The sequence below is a fragment of the Oryza sativa genome, chromosome 7 (genome assembly GCF_034140825.1).
Source record: "Oryza sativa Japonica Group chromosome 7, ASM3414082v1".
In the NCBI taxonomy this organism is placed as follows: Eukaryota; Viridiplantae; Streptophyta; class Magnoliopsida; order Poales; family Poaceae; genus Oryza; species Oryza sativa.
In genome coordinates, this window is record NC_089041.1 from 2,998,405 (window position 1) to 3,021,900 (window position 23,496).

Here is a 23,496-nt window from a genome sequence, read left to right on the forward strand (position 1 = left end):
AAAGCACAACATGGGCAAAGTACCAATAAAAAGTGATAATGTTATAATCTTGTTGCTTTGCTATGCAACCTTGCTTATTTCTAATTAATAACAGTGCCTTTTGAATTATTGGAGAGCACCATCACACCACACCACACATGGTAGCAAGTTCATTACCATACTTCAATTGCTGAAAGTCTTCCATGTCTTTGACTTAATTAGACACTGTTAAGTGATAGTTGTATTAGTACTAGTTACATCCATTGTTGGTGACTGAGAAGCCATAAAAGTAAAGTCACATTATTCCCAAGAGGGACTTCTCATTTAGGCTTCCTTCTTTTCAGTTGAACGAACTCAGCTCATTCTAATAGGGTAATGAAGATAACCATTAATGCATAATTACTTAAGTGGAGTACTTACTATTATAAAGTATTTTTTTTAAAAAAATATTTAATATTAACAAAACTTGTAAGTAGAAACTTTTTATATAAAATATAAGGTTTGACAATTCAGAAAACATGCTAACATTAAACAAAGGGAGTAGTACTAGCATGTAGGACTATCACTGACTGGTGCATGGACCAAGTCCATCCACTGCTGAACATGGGGAACAACACTACACAGTAAGCACAGAATCTTCCAAATAATATAAACAAAAAGATCAGAAATTTTTTTAAGAAAACAAAAAAAAATAAAAAAAATAGTGAAGAAAAAGAGCTAGGGAGAGGAGAGAGAAAGAGAGAAAGCTGAAAGCTGTGAAAGAAAAGCCTCTGCTGCTCTCTGCTAGCTTCTTCTCCTCCTCCTCCTCCCCCTTCTCCCCGTAGATAAGGAGGACCCGGGGAAAAAGGGGAGGCAAAAAGCTGCGATTTTCCGCTAATTAACCCCGGGGATTAGCTGCCCAAGAACAGGAGGAGGTACGATTCTTGCATTACTTCACCCCACGCGATTCCCTCCCCGGTTTCCCCCAATTTCCTCCCGCAATTTCTACTTGTTCTTGGCTCCTCTCTGCTGTTCTTAGCCTCGCCGCGATGGCGTAGTCTTGGAGAAGATCAGATCCATCTCGAGTTCGATTGGGGTTTTTTTTTTCTCTCTTGAGGTTGCTGGTGATGAGCTTCACTTTCTTGGATTGATTTTTTTTTTGTTCTTGTTCGTTGAGTTTTTCACTTTGCTCTAATCCAAATCTTTTTTTTCTCTCTCTCTCTCTCTAATATCCATAATTAATCTGCAGATTTCCATGATTGGTGGTGGAGTTCATCGGCAAGGAATTCAGCAGAAGAGATCAGATTCTGTACACAGTTCGTCTTCTTGCTCGGTGACTAAGCTGGGTTAGGAGAGGAGGAAAAGAAAATCTTTTTTTTTTTTTTTGCGGCGCCATGGATGGGCAGCAGCTACGTAGCTCGGAATCTCCGGCGAGCGGCGGCGGCGGAGTCACCGGCGGCGGCGCGCCACATCTGTTCCACGCGCTCGGGCCGGCGCTGCTGATCTCGATTGGGTACATTGACCTCGGGAAATGGGTGGCCGCGGTGGAGGCAGGGTCACGGTTCGGCCTTGACCTCGTGCTGCTGGCCCTCCTCTTCAACTTCATGGCCATCCTGTGCCAGTATCTCGCGGCTTGCATTGGCACGGTCACCGGGAGGAGCCTCGCCGAGGTATTTCGAGATGCTTCTCACCTGATGTTTTTGTTTTGTCTGATTTTGTAGTGGTGAATGATTCATCATCATCCTCATCATCGTCAGTCAATTGATCGACATCGGTTTGTCGTTTCGCAAATGGTAGAAATGATGATGGGTTTTTGATACTGAATTGAGCCTCTGAGCGAATTCTGATGAGTAGGAAAAGCATCTTCATAATGAAGGTCCTAAATCTCGTATGTGAATTCCTGTTGATAAAGAAAATGATGGTTCACTTGGAACTATACTTGTGCAAAAGAATCCTATTCTTTTTTTTTTGGTGCCCTTATGGTGTATATGTTGTGATAGTAAACAAAGAAAGGAGGTGTTTTGTTTTCGGAAATGGTGGAAAAGGAACTTTTGCTCATCTCAAGTTCCCTTTCTAGCTGGCCATTTTGCGGAGGGGGAAAAACCAACTTTCCCTGTAAAACAGTGTGCTTTGATCCTTCTATGTTATTCGTTTTGTTCGTGAAATTCTTTCGAGGTTGCTGACATTTTTGTGTTTTCCACATGGAACAAAGATCTGCCACCAAGAATACAGCAGGCCAACATGCATCTTTCTGGGTGTTCAAGCAGGATTGTCCTTGTTGACATCAGAATTGACGATGGTATTTTCAGCCTCTTCTCTTTTCGATATTTAATATGAGATCTGAGCCTGAGAAATTTCAGCCATAAATGCTGCATGTTTTGCACATGCTTTGTTCTGATTGTAATATCTGGCAATTTCAGATTTTTGGGATAGCACTTGGATTCAATCTTCTATTTGAATATGATGATCTCATCACTGGGATATGTTTTGCAACCGTTGTTCCTAATCTGCTACCATATGCTATATCACACCTGGTAAAGAAGAAGATTATCTCATATAGAAAACTTCAAACCTATATTGTAATCTGATTTGGAGTTAATATTTGTCAATTACTTTCATATACCTATTCTAGGGAAAGAAGATGGTGGGGACATTAAATGCTTGCATTGCAGGCTTTGCGCTTCTTTGCTACGTTCTTGGTTTATTGGTCAGCCAACCACAAATTCCTCTGACAACGAATGTAATTTTCCCCAAGCTCAGTGGTGAAAGTGCTTATTCTCTGATGGCTCTTCTTGGTGCAAACGTAATGGCACACAACTTTTACATCCATTCATCAGTTGTTCAGGTAAATTATGATGCTTCTTTGTGCCCATTACATAGTTAGAATTATATTTGATTTGATGCATTTGGGGTGAGGGGGGTTTGGGCATTTGGTGGACAATGGTCAATGGCATGCCACAATTATTTACACCACACAATGACACATGTTGCTAGCTTTGCTAGTGTTTCGAACAGTTCAGAAATTCCAAACTGATAGCAAGGGTCACTATATTAGACTAGTTATACCAGTCTAATATCGGATGTAGTGGAGAATGTTTTTGTTCTAATAGATCCAGTGGTTTGTGGGTACGCTGTATCCAACTGAAAAAGATATGGTTTGTCCTATTTCAATTGTTTGCGCAGAGTTGAAGTGATGTTCATTGACTTAATTTCAAAACACCAAGATACATCTTCTAGCGAATTGCAGCATTATGTTAGGCATGCTCATCGTTAGTTAGTGAAAGAATTTGTTCTCACTTAATCCAGTTTGGAGCTTAACTAACAATTATGGCCAATGAAACTATAGTATTTAATAAGCTATTGTGCCACATGCGGAATACTATTTCTGATTGACAAGCACAAATCTAGAATGTTCCTTGAGTAAATGTTTGTTCCCTAAAACTGTGGCCTATTTCTATTTGTTTTCTTTTTTACTTTCGCGTGTACATATTTTGGTTCACTAATGGTAAGTGTCTAGTGTTCATGAGGTCTTTGCCTTAGGTTTGCTAGTATATGATATATATATTACCTAAAGTGTATAAAAATGGATAGCATTAGTGAGTTTGACAGCAAAACCAGCTACATTTCATTGCCCTTTGTGTCTTATGCTTTTGGTTGTCTTTTTTTTTCAGCTTGTATCCATGTTTGCTAATCAAATAATCTCTTTTCAGGGTCAGAAAAGATCTGCCTTTGCTGTTGGTGCCTTATTTCATGATCACTTGTTTTCAGTATTATTTATTTTTACTGGAATTTTTCTGGTGAATCATGTTCTAATGAACTCTGCAGCAGCTGATTCCACTAACACCCTTCTTCTCACCTTCCAAGATGTTGTAGAACTAATGAACCAGGTTAGTACTATAGTTCCTACTACTTCACCCTGTGATATGCTAAGCTGGTGCTGAAGAAATCTTGTTTCAGTAGCAATCCTAAAGTGATATACACTACCTAACATTTATCATTTTGCAGATATTTGTAAACCCTATGGCTCCAACTATATTTCTAGTGGTTCTTCTCTTCTCTAGCCACATCATCTCGTTGACATCTGCTATTGGTAGCCAAGTGATTTCGCAGCATTTGTTTGGCATTAATCTTCCTCTCTCTGGACATCATCTGATACTGAAGGCTTTTGCCATAGTTCCTGCTCTGTACTGTGCTAAGGTTGCAGGTGCTGAAGGAATATACCAATTACTGATAATCTGCCAGATTATCCAGGCCATGCTCCTTCCATCATCAGTCGTGCCACTCTTCCGTGTTGCCTCATCAAGATTGATAATGGGTGCCCACAGAGTGTCTTTGCATCTGGAGATATTAACATTTCTTGCATTTCTCCTCATGCTGTTTTCGAATATCATCTTTATGGCAGAAATGCTGTTTGGTGACAGTGGTTGGCTGAACACTCTGAAAGGGAATACTGGAAGCCCTGTGGTGTTTCCATCTACGGTTCTCATCACGGTGGCTTGTGTCTCTGTTGCATTTTCACTCTACATGGCTGTTACACCACTGAAATCAGGAAGCCATGAAGCTGAATTGCAGCAGGAATGGTCTGTGCCTTCTCAGAAAGAGCTCTTGAATACTACTCAAGACAGAGAAGAGACTTGTGCGGGCAATGTTACCTATGAGGAAGATCAGAGATCTGATGTTGTCCCTTCTCCTAGGATTCAGCCTGTGGATTGTCTGAAATCAGCTCTGGACTACATTGATAGTTCGGACACAGCTATAGAATCTGATCATGATTCTCAACATTCCACTGCTCATACATCTACCGCTCCTGAATCCTGTCACTCTCCATCATTCATTCCTGAAGAGTCAAAATCAGTTGTTGCTGTTGACTGGCCAGAGCCTCTGGAGCCAATTTCTAATGCTATTGTGGCTGAGGAAAGTACAGTAGAGAGTGTGGACTCCAAGAGCACAGGCGAAAGGGATATTGAAGTAGAACCAGCTCTTTTGATGGACAATGATAAGGAGGCTCCAAATATTCTAGAGTCTGACAACAAGCCACTTGGAGGCAATAATCCTTCCTGTGCATCGGATGATGGCCCACCATCTCTTACCTTCAGCAGGGGGAAAGGCTCAGATGCAGGCAATGGCAGCGGGAGTCTCTCGAGGTTATCTGGTTTGGGCCGTGCAGCAAGGAGGCAACTAGCAGCCATACTTGATGAGTTCTGGGGGCATCTCTTTGATTACCATGGGAAACTCACTCAAGAAGCTAGCTCTAAAAGGTTTGACATCTTGCTTGGGCTAGACGTAAGAACACCTAGCTCAACTGTAAGAGCAGACAGTCAAGCTAATGAAATCCCGAAGAGTCCCATGGTACGAGACAATTTACAAGGGTCTGCCTTCTTGGGAAGTTCAAGGGATCTGATGTCTACTAAGAATGAGATGTCGAATTTGGATCTGACATATGGGCTTCAGATGGGCAATAACATTGGGTCATCAGCCTGGTCTCAGGGCATGCAGTTACCAAGTACCCAACTGCAGAGTTCAAGCAACAGCTTACTCGATCAAGGTGCAAGATTAAATTCAAATTTTAGCACGCCATCATACGCAGACAACAACCAATTCTACCAACCTGCAACGATTCATGGGTATCAGCTCGCATCATACCTAAAACAGATGAATGCTAATCGAAATCCTTACTCTAGCATGCCATTGGACCCACAGCGACTTCCAAAATCTTCTGCATCGGCTGTGCCAACCTATGTCGATTCTGTCATGCATGCTCGTAACCAGAACTTGCTTGCTTCATTGGGAGCTACTCCTTCACAGATCGCAGCAACATCCCGGATAGGTACTATGATGGCAGAAAGATCCTATTATGTCCCTTCCACTCTTGACGGGAATGAAAATGCTGGTTCATCAGCTTACTCAAAGAAGTACCACAGCTCACCAGACATATCTGCACTGATTGCTGCAAGCAGGAGTGCTCTGTTGAATGAATCAAAGTTGGGTGGTGGTACCATTGGATCCCAGTCGTACCTTAGCAGGCTTGCATCGGAAAGATCTCAGTATACAAACTCGGTGGCCAGGCCTGCAGCTCCCTTGGCGTTTGATGAGCTCTCTCCACCTAAGCTCCCAGGGGATATCTTCTCAATGCAACAAAGCCCAAACCCAAGTGCAAGATCCCTTTGGGCTAAGCAACCTTTTGAGCAGCTGTTTGGTGTGTCGAGTGCGGAGCTCACTAAAAGCGAGTTCAACCCTGCAGGCAGATCGGGTGGCATGACCAAGGATGATTTCTCTTACAAGGAGTCTGAGGCGAAGCTTCTTCAGTCTCTTAGATTCTGCATCTCGAAGCTCCTGAAGCTAGAAGGATCAGGGTGGCTGTTCAAGCAAAATGGTGGCAGCGACGAAGATCTGATTGATCAAGTTGCTGCGGTAGAGAAGCTATTGCAACAAGGAACCAGTGACAACCAACTGCTGCTTGGTGATACTCAGCAACCACCATGTGATAAGGCAGACATCCAGTACATGCGCGTACTGCCTAACTGCGGAGACGACTGCATCTGGCGCGCCTCCCTCGTTGTCAGCTTCGGTGTCTGGTGCATCCGCCGGGTGCTAGACCTGTCTCTGGTGGAAAGCAGGCCAGAACTTTGGGGCAAGTATACCTATGTTCTCAACCGTCTTCAGGTGAGCTATTTCAGTCCTGAACTAGTCTGAATTTGAGTGTTGTTTTTCAGTGCCCAAGACTTGACTGCAAACCTGAAACTGCTCATTTTCAACGTACAAGACTAACTCTGTCAATCATTTTTTTCGCTCAAATGTAATGCAGGGCATCCTGGATCCTGCATTCTCCAAGCCTCGGAGTGCTCTCAGCGCGTGTGCGTGCCTTCACAGAGATATCCGGGTGCTCAACAGCCTGCGCCACAGTAGCCTGGTAGCAACAAACTCCATTCCAAGGCAAATCCGAGGTTCCTTCACCACCGCATCTGTGGTCCTGGAGATGATCAAGGATGTGGAGACCGCAGTCTCAGGGCGCAAGGGCAGGAGTGGCACCGCAGCTGGGGATGTCGCCTTCCCCAAGGGGAAGGAGAACCTGGCCTCCGTGCTGAAGCGATACAAGCGGAGGCTCTCGAGCAAGGGACAACAATAATAAGGCATCTGGGCAGCGTGATCCTGTCGCGTTTTAGGGGGACTTTGACCATTGTTCTTCAAGGATGGCAGCCAGCCATGGTGGCTTGCCCTCCCTGAGCCCTGGATTTTTTCGTTGCACAACGTTTGCAGGGACCTGAGGAATTGGCCAACACTTCTGGTCCCTTCCATCATATTTCGTTTTTTTTTGTTTCTTTCTTGTTTTTTTTTTTTTTTTTGCATGTGATGTGTTGTATAATGGTAACTGTTCATGTGCCAGAAGAACAACCACCAAAATGTACAACAGATGTAGTCAGCTGATGCACCATTGTAAAGTTTAGTCTCTGCATTTTAACCTTTTTTTTGGGGGTCATTGACAAACTGAATGAATGCCCTGTGTAATCTCTCTTCAGAGAGGATGCCAAGACTGAGAAAAAGCTTTTGCCAGATTTCCAGATTCCTTGTGTTCATCTAATATCTGTCATGTCTCTCACATTTTCTCCAGCTTATGATCTTTTTGTCTCGTTGGCATTTGATAGCGTGTGCTGGAGATGTCTACCGTATATGTGGATTACTGTATTAAGCTTCTGGGACCGGTGTATATATATAATTTGTATGGATAGAGATAAAGAAATACTAACTCGATATGGATTAGTTATATCCTAATGTTTCTCTAAACACCAGGCGTAGTGGCACTGTACTGCAACCTCACCCAAGAACATGTTTTTGGGGTTCAGACTTGAGAGTATCCATTGCTGAATTTGCCTCACCGCAAGTTTAGTCTTGCATTTCACAAAATTGCAAGGATAGCTAACAATTTTATCACAAAACCATAAACTTTGTGGCCGTGCAATTGGATATGCTCTCTTTGCTCAGAAGCTTTTGAGGATACTGATCACCTGTTCAGAAACTGTGCCTTTGGACTTGATTTGTACCGGGAAACTTGACAACCCGGCCGACACAGTATTCTCGATTAGATGTTGGGAAAACAAGATAGCCAAAACAAATACGGCACAAAAGGCAAAGGAGACCTCTGGGAATACTAATCAGGAGAGAGAAACTTAGGTGGTGTTTGAATCTTCCTTTAAGATGAAGATTAAGTGTTTCACGTAAAACGAGGTGATAATATTATGTGATTAATTAAGTTCTAATCATTACAAACTTGAAAAATATATTAATTTGATATTTTAGAACAACTTTTATATAGAAAGTGTTCACATGAAACTACCGTTTAGCAGTTTAGAAAAGCGTGCCACGAGTATCCAAAAGCTTATCAATTTTGTTGGAGAAAAGAATAGGGTTAGTCTTCCAAGGTTCTTTTATTCGGCAGAGCTCCCGCTGTCGGTTCTTTAAAGAAAAACTCGTAGATTAGGCCACCCATCAAATATAAATGTAATACTCCATTACACAAATTTAATTTTACATAAGGGTTCAAAATTACATTATAGTTTATTTACACTACGAATTACATCTGGGTAAATTTTTAGAAATTTGGAAGCAAAACCGTGAACACGTCATCAAAAACTGGATGTGGGCTCCACGAGTTCAGAGGATGTTCCGAACCCGTTTTGATCGCCCACGGCCCGCCGCCCCGCCGTGGAGCCGATCCCCGCCACCGCCGGCGAGCAGCTGTTCCGGACGGCGTCCTGCTGCTCCCTGCGCCGCCCCCATCCCCTCGGCCTCCGCCGAGCTCGTTCCTGCGCGGTGAGCATCCTTGCCGACGCACCAGAACCCTCTTTTTTTTCTCTCTCTCTCTCGTTGTACCCACACACCTCTACTCGAATTTGCTCTATCTTCTCTTGTAGATCTGAAAGCTAGGTTTTCTTTTTTACTTGTCTTAACCTTTAGTTACATAACAGGTTTTTTCCCACATCAGGTCCACATCGATCTATAATAGCCAAGAGCCCAAGACCTGCAGGGCTTCCCGGGGGTGGTGCATCTTCTCAGGCGGAGGGGCCTCCTTGGATTCCTTGAAGTTTATGGCGCCGGCGACCAAACTCATCACCGTGTGTGCACCGGCAAATATGACGAACAGGTCCCCCTGTACATGTGCGCGGTCACCTTGAGTTGGTCACCCCTGTCAAAACATAGTAACTTTGTCAAAACCTAACCTAAACAAACATGTTTTTTTCACAAAATTCTTCATTCTTACCTCATGTCTGATTTTAACAAATCTAGCCTGTGGTTTGCCTTCAGATGAGCAATACGCCATCCATGCATACTTCCTGCCGCCCTCTCCTGTTTCCTAATGCGCTGCTCAAGGCGCCTCATCATAACCTTTTGCACCAGAAAAGCATCAAAATGTTGCTTGTCAGCACAAAACAATAAATCCTTCTCAAGTCTCAACGAGGGGGTAAAACTTCCAGCATCACAGGTAGCTTCTCCAGGTCACTCCTCTCTCATCCAGTTAGGAATCGTGGATGCAAATGCAGAATCGATTTCATCCGTCCCCGAAAAGAAATACAAGGGATTTTGGCAATGCGAATGCAGAGCCAAACTCCCTCATATTTGGATTTGGGGACAGAGGTAGCAGATAGGCAAGGCAATTAGAGCAGTAATTTTACCCTGGTAGCTCTTGTGGAGAAATAGCGGGGCTGGGCGAGTGCGGAGGAAGCCCATGGTGGGGTGGAGGTGGCGGCGGACTGAACAAGAAACAACAAGTTAGGCGCATTTAACGGAGGAATAGTGCAGTAGCAATAACTAGGAAGCTTGTGCAACAAAATAAGCAAGCACACGCGACAACAAAATGATCCAATCCAATTACTTAGAATCAACTCAACTCAATAGTGCAGTAGTAGCAAATCAGAAAACAACTTCAACTCGGACTGGCAGCTGCTGACGCAGGACGAGGCGCGCGGCCACGTCCGCGAGTACGCCGACAACGCCGCCCTCTGGGACCACGACTTCGCCGCCTCGCTGCTCAAGCTCAGCAAGCTGCCCATGCCGGTGGGGAGCAAGGGGGAGATCAGGAACAAGTGCGGCGCCATCAACCACAGCAAGAGCTAATTCGGCCACTTATGCAGGGGGTTACGTACATGCATGCAGACGATGTGGTCGTAGCCATATGTTTTCTTGTTATATCTCATCGTTCTAAAATACAGAAAACCTTGTACTCGAAAAAAACATCATATAGTACTATCAAATCAGTCTAGATTTATACTACTAGATAGCTAGTGTCTAATCGAGTACTAGGAGTATATTTTAAAACAAGAGTAGTTTGTTATTACTTGGTACTAGCACGTCAGTGAATGTACGTGCACAAGAAATCCTCGTCGATAATGAAAACTAGCATGGTATTGGAGAATCCATCTCTTAAACCCATCAAGTCGAAATCCTGAAGCACCAAAATCCCCCTACTTGATACGCAACTATCGACGTTTGATGTCGCAATTCTGGTATTTGCATAGTATGGGGATCGTCGGTGCTAGGATATACGCGAGACTGAGGTGAAAGAGACGGAGACAAGGATTTTTATACAGGTTCGGGCCCCTGAGTTGTCAGGTAATAACCCTACATCCTGTTGGCCGGAGCCGGTATTGCTTTTATTCACCATAATCACACCAGTACAATATGTGGGGTAGCCTATTTAACTGTTGTCGACATGTCGGTCTGAAGGTCTGACTCGTAGTCGACAACAGGGTAGCCTTCCTCCTCGAATCCGTGTCCGGCGAGATCAGAGATAGCGCTTTCGTCTCTCCTGACGGTATCCGGAGACACCGTAGGGGAATAGCCATGCCTATCCCTAAAGTCGATATCCGGCGGCTTGTCTTGGCATATGTTGGCTTGTATGTTGTGGCTTCTGTTATTCCGTATATTGTGGTGGTTGTTGATTGAGGTGGTCGTCTGTGTCGATCGTGGTGACTGTGTTGATCCTGTCATGGTGGGTGTCCCACTGTCCTCCTAGGGGGGCTTGTATTTATACCCATAGGTGTCCCATTGTCCAAGTAGAACTAGGGAAACCAATATGGATACAATCCGAGTAGTCCTTGTCGTTTCCATGTAAAATTCTGGTTGTCTTTCCTTATCCGGAACTCCCTCCATAACTGAAGTTAGTTTCTGTATAAGACATGGTATGTGGTGGGTCCTGCCGAGATTTAGTCAACTACTATTAGGTATGTGGTATCCATAACCCTGACAGTAGCCCCCGACTTCAATGCAAATGAACGAATTCATATTCTCAACCGCAGACCCTGGAGTAACTGTTGTCGTGCTCACGTGACCGTTCTCGGTGAGTTTAGAGATAACGTTAGACTTTCTTTATCAGCCTCGTGCGGGCACCAAAACGGTTTGTCTAAGTCAATCTCTGATGTCAACCAAGGAAGTACAGAGCGTACGACTAAGTCTCCCGTCTTGCTGTAATCGAGAATTTGGATTGAAGTCAAGAAATTCTATCTCGGCTGGTACACCATCTCTTCATTCCGTATTCCTTGTCGAGATCCAGCAACCGTTCTCGAGCGATCGAGAAGGCGTAGAGTCTGCGACGGAGCCTTGTCAACATTTGTCGTACTCGCCATAGTCGATCTTGGTGTAGAACCATAGAGACATAGAGTCTTCGTCAATGTCGAATAGAATTTTCCTGAAATCAATACTCAGAAAAGAATATTAGATAGAAATAGCCCCCGAGCGAATGCCCAAAGGGTGATAATGTTATAATATGTATGGTAAATTGAAAATGAATTAAATTTACCGACCAATGTTTTGTGTATGAGCGTCTTCTCTCTTACCGACTTCGATCAGTCAGTTTGTAGAGTCATACACTCTCCCTAGCCCCCAGCCTTGTCGTCGGAGAATCGTTCTCGGAGGATAAGGCTCTTGGACCCTTGACCTGCCTTGGTTGAACAAACACTGATCCTAGCCCCCAGCCGTGAAGTTGGAAAGCTCAGTTTCCGATTACACGGCTTGGTTAATACGCACGGCGAGAACTCTTACACGACCAGATCTTACATGGTCTTTTGTCTCTACAGGATCCGACAAGGCCTTATCGGCTCTGGGCGTCCCCAGCCGAAGTTCCCTTAGGTTCCTCGGAGGCCTTGTCAAGACGGCGTAATGGGACAGTAGGATAGGTTTCAACGCTAGGTGTCGTCGTGGTAAGGGATCTCTGGGTAAAACACTTGGCGATATTGTATACCAGCTATCAACTTTGTTGAAATAGAGGTAGTAGGAGAGTCGTTACACCGCTGGTCGAGAACCAGGCAGTAGTCATAACTCGACCACTTAAAGTGGAAATAGTGGGAGAAACGCTACATCGCTGGTCGAGAACCAGGCAGTAGTCGTATCTCGACCACTTAAAGTGGAAATAGTGGGAGAAACGCTACATCGCTGGTCGAGGACCAGGCAGTAGTCGTAACTCGACCAATTAAAGTGGAAGTAGTGGGAGAGACGCTACATCGCTGGTCGAGAACCAGACAGTAGTCGTAACTCGACCACTTAAAGTGAAAATAGTGGGAGAAACGCTACATCGCTGGTCGAGAACCAGGCAGTAGTCGTAACTCGACCACTTAAAGTGGAAATAGTGGGAGAAACGCTACATCGCTGGTCGAGGACCAGGCAGTAGTCGTAACTCGACCACTTAAAGTGGAAATAGTGGGAGAAACGCTACATCGCTGGTCGAGGACCAGGCAGTAGTCGTAACTCGACCACTTAAAGTGGAAGTAGTGGGAGAAACGCTACATCGCTGGTCGAGGACCAGGCAGTAGTCGTCACTCAACCACTTAAAGTGGAAGTGGTGGGAGAAACGCTACATCGCTGGTCGAGGACCAGGCAGTAGTCGTCACTCGACCACTTAAAGTGGAAGTGGTGGGAGAAACGCTACATCGCTGGTCGAGGACCAGGCAGTAGTCGTAACTCGACCACTAGAAGCAAATGTACGAGAGATTACTACGATCAACTGGTTGAGAACCGGTGAGTAGGTGTCCCTCGATCATTTGGAGTCGTGGTACGAGAACCGCTACGCTGCCGGTCGAAGACCAGTCGTAGCTGTTCCTCAACCATCTGAAGTCATGGTGCGAGGACCGCTACGATGCCGTAGTCATACCTCGACCATCTGAAGTTAAGGTGCGAAAGATTGCTACGTACTGGTGCGAGAACCAGCGTGCGAGCAGAATTATCTCTCGAACACCAATGGAAGTTGCGGTGTGAGAGATTGCTACGTACTGGTGCGATAACCAGTGAGCGAGTAAAATTATCTCTCGAACACCAATGGAAGCTGCGGTGTGAGAGATTGCTACGTACTGGTGCGAGAACTAGTGAGCGAGCAGAATTATCTCTCGAACACCAGTGGAAGTGCTAGAGTTGGTTTATTGCAAGTGTATCTCATGTGGCCAGCATGACTCACGTACCCAACTTATAGCATATCCGGATGTCCGTTCGCAATCATGTCGGGTGATCAAGCCGACGACGTTCGCAAGGAATTATCCGTTAACAACCTTTTCTCAAGTAGTCCAGCCATGGCCGGTGCTATGAGATAGGTCGTCGGTCTTTGTTGGTAGGTTGGGTGCGATAACTCCGCATTTGTCAAGAATGTTCTCGATAATGGAGTATATTCGACCATAACCTACTCGAGTGCTCAATTGTTCCTGAAAAATATTTTCTAGAAGGCAAGATATATAGCAGATAATATCGAGTATGTACTCAAAGAACTGCATGGATCTTCTAGTATTATCAGGATACAATAAGCAGATGTAAATATCAGGGCATTATGTAAACCGTAAACAAGCATGATTTATACATAAGAGAACGGAGTGAGCCCCCAGCGTTAGACCGTAGTTGGTCTATCGTCGGAAGTACTCGCACAACGGATGTTGTATAAGAAACATGCTCTAGGTAAACATAATAAATTGCTGATATGATAATGTTGTATCATCTGAATAGGTACGATAAATTGCATATAAAATATTACGTACCTTTGTAGATACATGCCGGATGTATCTACGAAATTAGTAGATCAATTTGAAAAACCAATCTACCAATTACCTTATTGCGTACTCGTTCGACATCATATGATCTGACATCTTTTGGTACGGCGCGGAGCTTGAGGCTTGGGTGATCTCGATAAACCAAGTTGTCGATGACGATGATGGTTCTGATCTTGTCGGAAGACATGTTCCGGTCGGGTTAGATCTCCACAGCCGAAGTCGTCGAGTAGTTTGCTATTGGAGAATCCATCTCTTAAACCCATCTCGTCGAAATCCTGAAGCACCAAAATCCCTCTACCTGGCGCGCCACTGTCGACGTTTGATGTCGCAATTCTGGTATTTGCATAGTATGGGGATCATCGGTGCTAGAATATACGCGAGACTGAGGTGAAAGAGACGGAGACAAGGATTTTTATACAGGTTCGGGCCCCTGAGTTGTCAGGTAATAACCCTACATCCTGTTGGCCGGAGCCAGTATTGCTTTTATTCACCATAATCACACCAGTACAATATGTGGGGTAGCCTATCTAACTGTTGTCGACATGTCGGTCTGAAGGTCTGACTCGTAGTCGACAACAGGGTAGCCTTCCTCCTCGAATCTGTGTCCGGCGAGATCAGAGATAGCGCTTTCGTCTCTCCTGACGGTATCCGGAGACACCGTAGGGGAATAGCCATGCTATCCCTGAAGTCGATATCCGGCGGCTTGTCTTGGCATGTGTTGGCTTGTATGTTGTGGCTTCTGTTGTTCCGTATATTGTGGTGGTTGTTGATTGAGGTGGTCGTCTGTGTCGATCGTGGTGACTGTGTTGATCCTGTCATGGTGGGTGTCCCCCTGTCCTCCTAGGGGGCTTGTATTTATACCCATAGGTGTCCCATTGTCCAAGTAGAAATAGGGAAACCAATATGGATACAATCCGAGTAGTCCTTGTCGTTTCCATGTAAAACTTTTGTTGTCTTTCCTTATCCGGAACTCTCTCCATAACTGAAGTCAGTTTCCGTATAAGACATGGTATGTGGTGGGTCCTGCCGAGATTTAGTCAACTACTATTAGGTATGTGGTATCCATAACCCTGACAATAGTATGTTTTCTCATTATATTATTCAAATATATTAAAATGACAACTTAATTTTAAATTTTGCAATAACTTTACAAAACTACTAATATGTAATATCCATATTGTATTTTATATACGTGTTAGTTATTAATTATTTTTAATATCAAATTTTAGTTATTTGTAAATTATATATATTGACTCATTTTTTAATATATTTTTTTAATTCCGAATTTTCTGTAAATTGTATTTCTATATAGACTCTATGCTCTTCTTCCAATATTATTTATTTTTATTTCAGAATTTTTATTATTTCTAATTGTATTTCTATGTGGACTCTAAACTAATTTTTAATTTCGAATTTCAGTTACTTATAAATTGTATTCCTATATTGACTTTAAACTCTTTTTCCCATATTTTTCTTAATTTCGAATTTTAGTTATTTGTAAATTGTATTTTTAATTATTTTTAATATCAAATTTTAGTTATTTGTAAATATATATATATATTGACTCGTTTTTTAATATTTCTTTTTTAATTTCCGAATTTTCTGTAAATTGTATTTCTATATAGACTCTATGCTCTTCTTCCAATATTATTTATTTTTATTTCAGAATTTTTATTATTTCTAATTGTATTTCTATGTGGACTCTAAACTAATTTTTAATTTTGAATTTCAGTTACTTCTAAATTGTATTCCTATATTGACTTTAAACTCTTCTTCAAATGTTTTTCTTAATTTTGAATTTTAGTTATTTGTAAAATGTATTTTTATACGGACTCTAAACTCTACTTTTAATTTTATTATGTTTATTCCAAATTTTAGTTAGTTTTAAATTCCTATATGGACTCTATACTCTACTTCTAATATTCCTTATTTTTTAATTCCAAATTTCTATTTTTTTCTTAATTGTATTTATATATAGACTCTATACTCTACTTCTAATATTCCTTATTTTTAATTCCAAATTTCTATTATTTACTAATTGTATTTCTATATAGACTATACTCTACTTCTAATATTTCTTATTTTTAATTCTGAATTTCAGTTATTTCCTAATTGTATTTCTATATGGACTCTATACTCTACTTCTAATATTCCTTATTTTTAATTCTGAATTGCTGCTATTCCCTAATTGTATTTCTATATGTACTCTATACTCTAGTTCTAATATTCTTATTTTTAATTCCGAATTTCAGTTATTTTCTAATTGTATTTCTATATGGACTCTAGTCTCCTCTTCTAATATTCCTTATTTTTTAATTCCAAATTTCAACTATTTCTAAATTGTATTTCTATATGGACTCTGCCTTTTCTTTTTCTCCGATTAATGTGAGAATTTCTAGGCCATGAGAGCGAACGTGGAGACTTCCTTTTCTATTCCTTTAATAATATAATAGAAGATATAAGTAACAAAAAAAATACAATTTGACAGGAATTATATCAAAACAATTAGTATTTGTGATCAAACGGGCATGCATGTGGGGTCAGCCCACCCTAGCCCATGGCTTGATGGGTACATCCTGATTATTATGCACTGCTCGACAAGGATATGCCGTGGCGGCTCACGTGCTAAGGCCAGAACCAAGATATGGCCGAAGAGGAGCCAGGACGTGCACGTGTGACCCATGAAATATTTTTTTCATGAAATTGCACGTTAGTATATTAGAAAAAAAATAGAGTTTTAGTTATACAGCGTAATCGACCAAACTGGTCGCTGTCGGTTACAAGGAAAAAGATTGCGGAAGGGAAAAGAGTCAAAACTAGAAGTTGTTGCTCGTATCTAGCGGCACTACTACGAAAACCATCTTTCGTTGCGGCCATTTTGGGTTTTCGCTGGTGGTTTTTGGTACCGCCACAAAGCAAAGGCCAGTGAAGATCAAGATCTTCGCTAGCGGTTATCGGCCGCCAGTGATAATTGATTTTTGCTGGCGGTTGTGTTATACTGGCCGCCAGCGATAAACGATTTTCGCTGGCGGTTGAGTTATACCAACCGCCTGCGAAAATAGTGGCCCAGGTTAAAAAAAAATGACAAAGCAACACTGCTCCGTTCGCCTCCATCAACACCGGTTCAAATTATTCCCAAATCCACTCCTCGATTCACAAATTCACATAAATTTACACGAACAATTTATAATAAAAAATTTCCATTCACAGTCAAAATTTTCCATTCACAATCCACAGAAATCCAAAAAAATGCACACAAATCCACACAAATCTACAGAAATCTGAGCACCACCGCCCGTGACCTGGCGGCGTCGGCTTCACGCTCCCCACGGCGCAGCGTCGATCGTGACGAGGTCAAGGCCGACGGTCGTGCTCCACCGCCCGAGGCCCCGCGGCCGTGCGCCCCGCGCCGCCGCCGGGGCGGATCCGTCCTTCCCGGCGGCAGCCTCCTCCCCTCGGACAGATCTAGGAGAGGGTAGAGGAGGGGATGGGAGGGCGCGGCGCCACCGCTTCCTTCGTGGTCATCGTCGTCACCGCTTCCGTCGTAGTCGCTGTTGTCGCCGTGCACATTCGCGCCGCGCCCCTCCCGCCCGTCGTCGGCGCCGCGCCCCTCCTAGATCTCGGTCGTCGACAAGAGGAGGAAGCTGGAGGAGCAGGGAAGGAGGAGGGGGAGAGAGGTGGGGGAGGAGGAGGAGAGGGAGGTGGATGGGTGGGTGGAGAGGAGGAGACAGAGGAGAGAGAGGCAGTGGGTGGGTGAAAGGAAAATATCTCAGCACGCGCGTGATTTTAAATGATGCCAAATTTTTTTAGCGGGCTCTGTTTTTTCGCTAGCGGAAGTGTTTAGTAACCACTAGCGAAAACCGACGCGAAAACGTCGGTTTTCGCTGGCGGACATTTAAGAGATCCACCACGAAAAATAGAGTATGTTTTATGGCGGACGTCTTAACGTGGCCACCAGAGAAAATCGGTTTTCGCTGGCAGTCCTATACCCCCCACCCCTCATGTTTTTGCTGGTGATTTTAGCATATAACCGCCAGTGAAAATTATAGTGTGACGCCATGAAAAATTGTTTTTCTAGTAGTGCGGGAGGGGGTGGCGGAGGAGCCTCCTAATCTCCCAAAAGGCTCCCAAACGAGACAGGACCAGCGAGAGACCAGAGACGAACCTCCTAGCGAATGTATTGGAAAACCATCGAGACCGGCGAAAGAGAAAGAATCGAAAACCCTAGCGTTCCGCTCTTTCCAAAGCTGTAGGAAACCAAGAGGACCAGAGAGTCGAAGGCCTTACGAAGATGCTAAGGCAGGCAAGCCCTATCTACCGGCCACCAGACCTGAAGAGAATCGCTACGGAGAGGCCGAGCAAGCCTAGGCAAGCCAAAGGGAGACCGGATGTAGTGCCAAACTTAACGAGCGAACACACAGTCGAGCATGATGTGGCTCGCTATTTCATGCTTCTGAGCACAAAATGGGCAGGTCGAGCGTCTGTAAATGCCGTGCTTATGCAGATGATCTGCCGCCTAGCAACGCTGTTGGAACACGTGACCCATGACATTTGAAATCGAAGTTGGGAAAACCAAAAATAGGAAGAATAAGAAGAATAGGAACAGGAAAAAAAAGAAAGAAAATAAAAGAGGGCAAGGAAAAATAAGGAAGAAATAGGAAGAACATGAGAAAAATTAGGATAATCATTGTGAAAAAAATAGATGGCCAACGGATTAGGATCCGCTGACATGAAGTCAGAGGGACGTGGTGACTGATATGTGGGCCCAACCGCTCGCGAGCCCACCTGTCAGTGACCACGTCAAGGGGGATTTCACGTCAGAGGATCTTCTTCTGTGGCCGACCGGGCGGAGCTTGTTCTTGGTCCTTGCTGTGCCATGTCTGGCCATGCACGACATGGCCAAATGGGACGTGTGGAAGAAATATGTGCATGCACATGATGAAACATGAATGTGTGGAATAAATACTATGTCGTTTTGACTGTTTGTTGACTTTTGGACGAGCTTTTCGGCACCTATATGAAGTTATGAACAATGAAACATGCAGATCTATAGAGATACTAGTGCATAGCGTTTATTGGATGGTAATTCGTTGTCCTAAAAATAAAATGGAACTATACCAGTCCAGGCGACCAAACAACAGTTTTTTTACAAGTGTTTCTGGGCAGTCGTTCGGCAGTGTGACAACAATGACGAAGAGTTGACAGTCGGCAATGTGGCAATTAACGAGCAACAATCTGAGGCACTCCCTCCATCCTAAAGAAAATCAAATCATACTAAAGGGGCCGAATGGCCTGGGCCGCCTATTTGCCAATCAAAGTACACCCAAGGTCCCTCAACTTGTCATCGAGTTACAAAATCATCCCCCAATCGCAAAACCAAATATATGACATCCCTCAACTTATAAAAACCATTCACTTTAGGTCATTCGGTGGTTTTGACCCTGGTTTTATCCTACATGAGCAGAGTCAGTGTGGGACCCACATGAGCCCACATGTCAGGATGCCACGTCCGCACCCTCTCTCTTCCCCCTCCTCTCCCTTCCTCCTCTCTCTCTCTCTCTTACTCTTCTCTTCTCTTCTCTGGGCAAACCGGCCAGTGGCTGAGGAGGAGGCCGCCAGGGCGAGGCGCAAGAGGAGGAGGCGACGGCGGCTGCGACGCGGGAGAAGGCGAGGGTGGCGGACGGTCGCGAATGGCATTGACGGTGCTGCGTCGCCTCCGCCCCGTGCGGGCAGGCGCCGCGGCATTGGGCACAGAGGCGGAGACAGGGCCGGGTGCCGTGGAGGTGGACTCGGCGGACTTGGAGCCCCGGCCTGCTCTTGCGCCGCATCCTCCCTCTCTCCGTGTGCTGGCTGTCCCTCCCTACCTCCTCCCTATTCGCGTGCGCTCGCCGCCGGCCGGCGGGCATGGGAGCAAGCGAGCCGTCCGTGGCGTCGGCAGCAATGGTGGTGCGATGCATGAGGATGGGGAGGACCAGCGTCATCGTCACGTCACGTCCTCGTCGGCGCGAAGATGAAGGAGACGGGGAAGAGGAAGAGGTGGTGCGCGTCCTCCTCCTTCTCGTCGAACTCGTCGCAATCGTCGTTGTCGTTCGCCGATGCCCCGCTCCGCGCTGGCGGCTTCGCACGTTGCCACTCTGCCCACCGTCGCCCCACTTCGCCTGCTTGCTCTACCCGCCGGCTTCATGCGGCGCCGCTCCGCCTATTCTGCTCCCCTCTGGTCGGCTGCTCCCATGGGAGAGAGCGGACAGATACAGAGAAGAGAGGGGATGAGAGAGGAGAGGATAGAGGAAGAGAGGTTGAAAGGGGAGGGGAAGAAGAGGCTGACGTGTGGCGGTGTGGGACCCACGTGGGTAGAAGAAAATCGATTGGGATTGAGACAGAGAGGGGGGGGGACCTGGAGAGACGCGCGTGGTAAAGGAATAGGTTGGTTGTATGTACAGAAAGTGGTTGGCATGCTAGCTGTACGGTGGAAGCAAACCATTATGGCTTGCCATTGACTTCTTTTTAATTTCCTTGAGAAATAGACAAAAATTTAACCAGATCCTCCTCAGCACCGTAGAGGGAAGGTCTCCTCGCCACCTTGCTAATGGGCTCGTGGATCTGGGCCGACGATGGCCGGATCCGTCATCCTGCCCCGTCACATGGTGTCATCAGGGATGATGGAGACGGCGGCGGTGGAGCGAAGCAGTCGTCAATGCTAGCTACGAAGAGGTCCATCATAGATACCGGCTACGAGGTGGAGATAAAATCAGAAAAAAAAGATGAACGGATTGTGGATAGCGCATTACCTGGTCGTCGTAGGGAGAGAACCACCGGTAGCAACTGCGGCGGTGCTGGCGATCACCGATTAGCCAGTCGCGACACAAGGAAGAGGGGCTTGCTGTGGCAAGAGAAAAGCCGATCCAGATATTTAGGAGAAGACGATAACTATGCGTGATCACTGTTATGTGGCGGTTTTGCAATGACTACTTCCTGAAGATTCGCTTCTCTACGTTCTGTAACAATTTAATGCGCATAGAGTAAAAAAATAACTCAAGATGCTGACATCGTTAGAGTACAACAAGAAACTATCTCACTGTTAGTAAAAAAAATTATTTGGACTATAGGAGTGGGGGCAGGGGGCGCAGGGGTGGGATCGAGATTGGTCGTTAGTGAGTAAAATTTTAACTGCATGCTATAAACTTGGTGGGGGACAGGGTTGGGAGCGGCAGTGGTGGGGGGTTGAGCAGTGGGTGGGGCTGGGGGCTGTATCACGTGCCATTTAATACGTAGCACCTTAAGGTGCCACATAGTAGTTCTATACACACACGCACACATATACACAAATTTTTACGTGGAAAATCCTTACGGGAAAAAACCACGGACACCGACTAGCAATGATCGATATAGAGAAGTTGAATACAAACGCACGACACACTGGGTTGTCGCACCCTTCTCGTGTAGCTTACAAGAGACATGTAAAAGAGAAATCTATAAGTCCTAGTAGGAAAAGACTTACAATCATAATAAGAAACTAATCAAGTGTTTTATTATAAAACTAATCCGAACATATTGCATGCTATTTTTTTTGAAAGGAAAGCGGCAAGAGTATTGCCGAATATATTAGGAGAGAAAAGTATGGTTTACACGATTAATGCGGAAAAACAACTTAGAATCATCTCAGAACCATAGATCCTGGTTTGAGAAGGGAAGAGATACACTCATGACGGTTGGAATTCAAAACTGCTTTCTTGAATATCTTGGATGATCTGGTGTGAAGTCTTTTGCATGTCCGGTTCTTCTCCTCTGAAGATCTTTGCGTTCCTTTGTAGCCAAATGTACCACCAAGTTTTGACAATCTGAACATATTGCATGCTGAAATTTGGATCACATATTTAACAATCTCCATCTTAAGACGAATTTTCCTTGTAGCATAAAAATCCGAAACGCTCCTGTCCAGACGCCTGATTGTAGGGAAAACAATCGGATTCTCATGCGTCTCTCCTCAAACCGTGTGATGTTATAATGGATTTTTTTACTGTTCCAATGGGTATTTAATGATGTTTCACTAGGTCATTTTGAAATGTTACACGGGATGTTTTTTTGATGTTTAAGGAGGTATTTTGTGATGTCCTCGGCTGATGTTTCACTGTATCATTTTTTAATGTTGCACGTGGTGTTCTTTGAATGTTTCAGGAGGTATTTTGTGATGTTTCAGCTAATGTTTCACTAGGTCATTTTGAAGTGTTGCACACATGGTATTATTTTGATGTTTTCCTAGGTATTTTGTGATGTTTCACTATGTCATTTGGAATGTTGCATGTCGTGTTCTTTGGATGTTTCAGAAGGCATTTTGTGATGTTTTAGAACGTATTTCACTAGCTCATTCGGAATGTTGCACGTGATGTTATTTGAATGTGTTAGAAGGTTTTTTGTGATGTTTCACAAGATACTTCACTAGCTTATTCGGAATGTTGTACATGGTGTTCTTTGGATGTTTCAGCATGTATTTTGTGATGTTTCACTGGGTATTTTACTAGCTCATTTGAAATTTTATACGTGGTATTTTTTGGACATTTCAGCAGATGTTTCACTAGATCATTTAGGATCTTGCACGTATTGTTCTTTCAATATTTCAATGTATATTTTGTATTGTTTTAGAGGTCACAAATCAATGTCCCACTTATAATAAAAATGTTTCAATTAGTAATATAATTACATATGTTTTATTTCTCCAAAATATAATCATGTGAGATCTCTTTGTAAAGATTTAATTGCAACAAATTCAACGGTGCAATTGAATCACAAATTGGATAAGTATTTCATAAGAAAAAATGGTTTATAATTTGCTAATTAAGAGTATGGGAGAAGAGACAAGGGGATGGGAGAAGTTTGCATGTACCTCACATGTGGAAGAGAAGAAATGACTGCGTGCATGCATGTGGAGGTTTCCCAGAAGAAAAGATTGCATGCATGCTTAGGGGGCCCAATTTTTTTCTCCAAAAATCGGGCACCCGTTCCGTAGTGTCCTCCATAAAAATCTTCAATCTCCAAACAACATCATGTAGTACCCTCGATAGAAAAGAGATGAACCATACTTCAAACTTACCATTGGTGTGAACTTAGCATAGACACGAAACATGATGCACAAACTTCAAACTCGCTATTGGAATAAAATCCTGAATATGCTGCCATAAATTTATGTAACCCTAGTAGAAATGCAAAACTCTAGTGCACAAGACAAAGTACTTGGATCTCCCAATAACCTACTGGTATGTTGGGTATGATGGTAGCAAAATTTGTCAGAAAATTGGATCACCTTGTGATCTAGACAGGAGTGAGGCTCCCTCTCGTCGACTCAAATATTCTTCTTCTTTTTTCTGTGCTTTTCCTCTTAGGTAAATACCCCACTTCAAATATTTACTTATCATAATGAGAATATGTACTCAATCTAGACGTGGTAGATTATCTTCAAACTCGTCATAAGAATTAATCCTAAATCTGCTCGCAGTACTACATGAATGCTCATTGGTGCCGGTTC

The 23,496-nt window shown here is 44.0% G+C and overlaps 1 protein-coding gene and 1 long non-coding RNA gene across 2 annotated transcripts; one reads left to right on the forward strand and one right to left on the reverse strand.

The window, feature by feature from the left end:
* Positions 1–776: 776 nt before the first annotated feature.
* Positions 777–7,524, forward strand: LOC4342431 (protein ETHYLENE-INSENSITIVE 2-like). Its single transcript, NM_001421970.1, has 8 exons — positions 777–893; positions 1,208–1,628; positions 2,171–2,257; positions 2,379–2,492; positions 2,591–2,803; positions 3,669–3,845; positions 3,964–6,621; positions 6,764–7,524. The coding sequence occupies exons 2-8, from the start codon at positions 1,353–1,355 to the stop codon at positions 7,082–7,084; spliced, it is 3,846 nt and encodes a 1,281-aa protein (NP_001408899.1). The 5' UTR covers positions 777–893; positions 1,208–1,352; the 3' UTR covers positions 7,085–7,524.
* A 929-nt stretch (positions 7,525–8,453) lies between these two features.
* LOC136357376 (uncharacterized) lies at positions 8,454–9,781 on the reverse strand. Its single transcript, XR_010742711.1, has 3 exons — positions 9,627–9,781; positions 9,215–9,339; positions 8,454–9,139 (listed from the first exon to the last, which is right to left on the reverse strand). It is a non-coding gene; the product is annotated as an uncharacterized lncRNA (long non-coding RNA).
* Positions 9,782–23,496: the final 13,715 nt, after the last annotated feature.

Coding starts and splice junctions, on each gene's coding strand:
- LOC4342431 (NM_001421970.1), top strand. CDS start 1,353: ATGGATGGGCAGCAGCTACGTAGCTCGGAATCTCCGGCGAGCGGCGGC. Junction 2,493..2,590: donor CATATGCTATATCACACCTG/GTAAAGAAGAAG, acceptor TACCTATTCTAG/GGAAAGAAGATGGTGGGGAC. Junction 6,622..6,763: donor ATGTTCTCAACCGTCTTCAG/GTGAGCTATTTC, acceptor AATGTAATGCAG/GGCATCCTGGATCCTGCATT.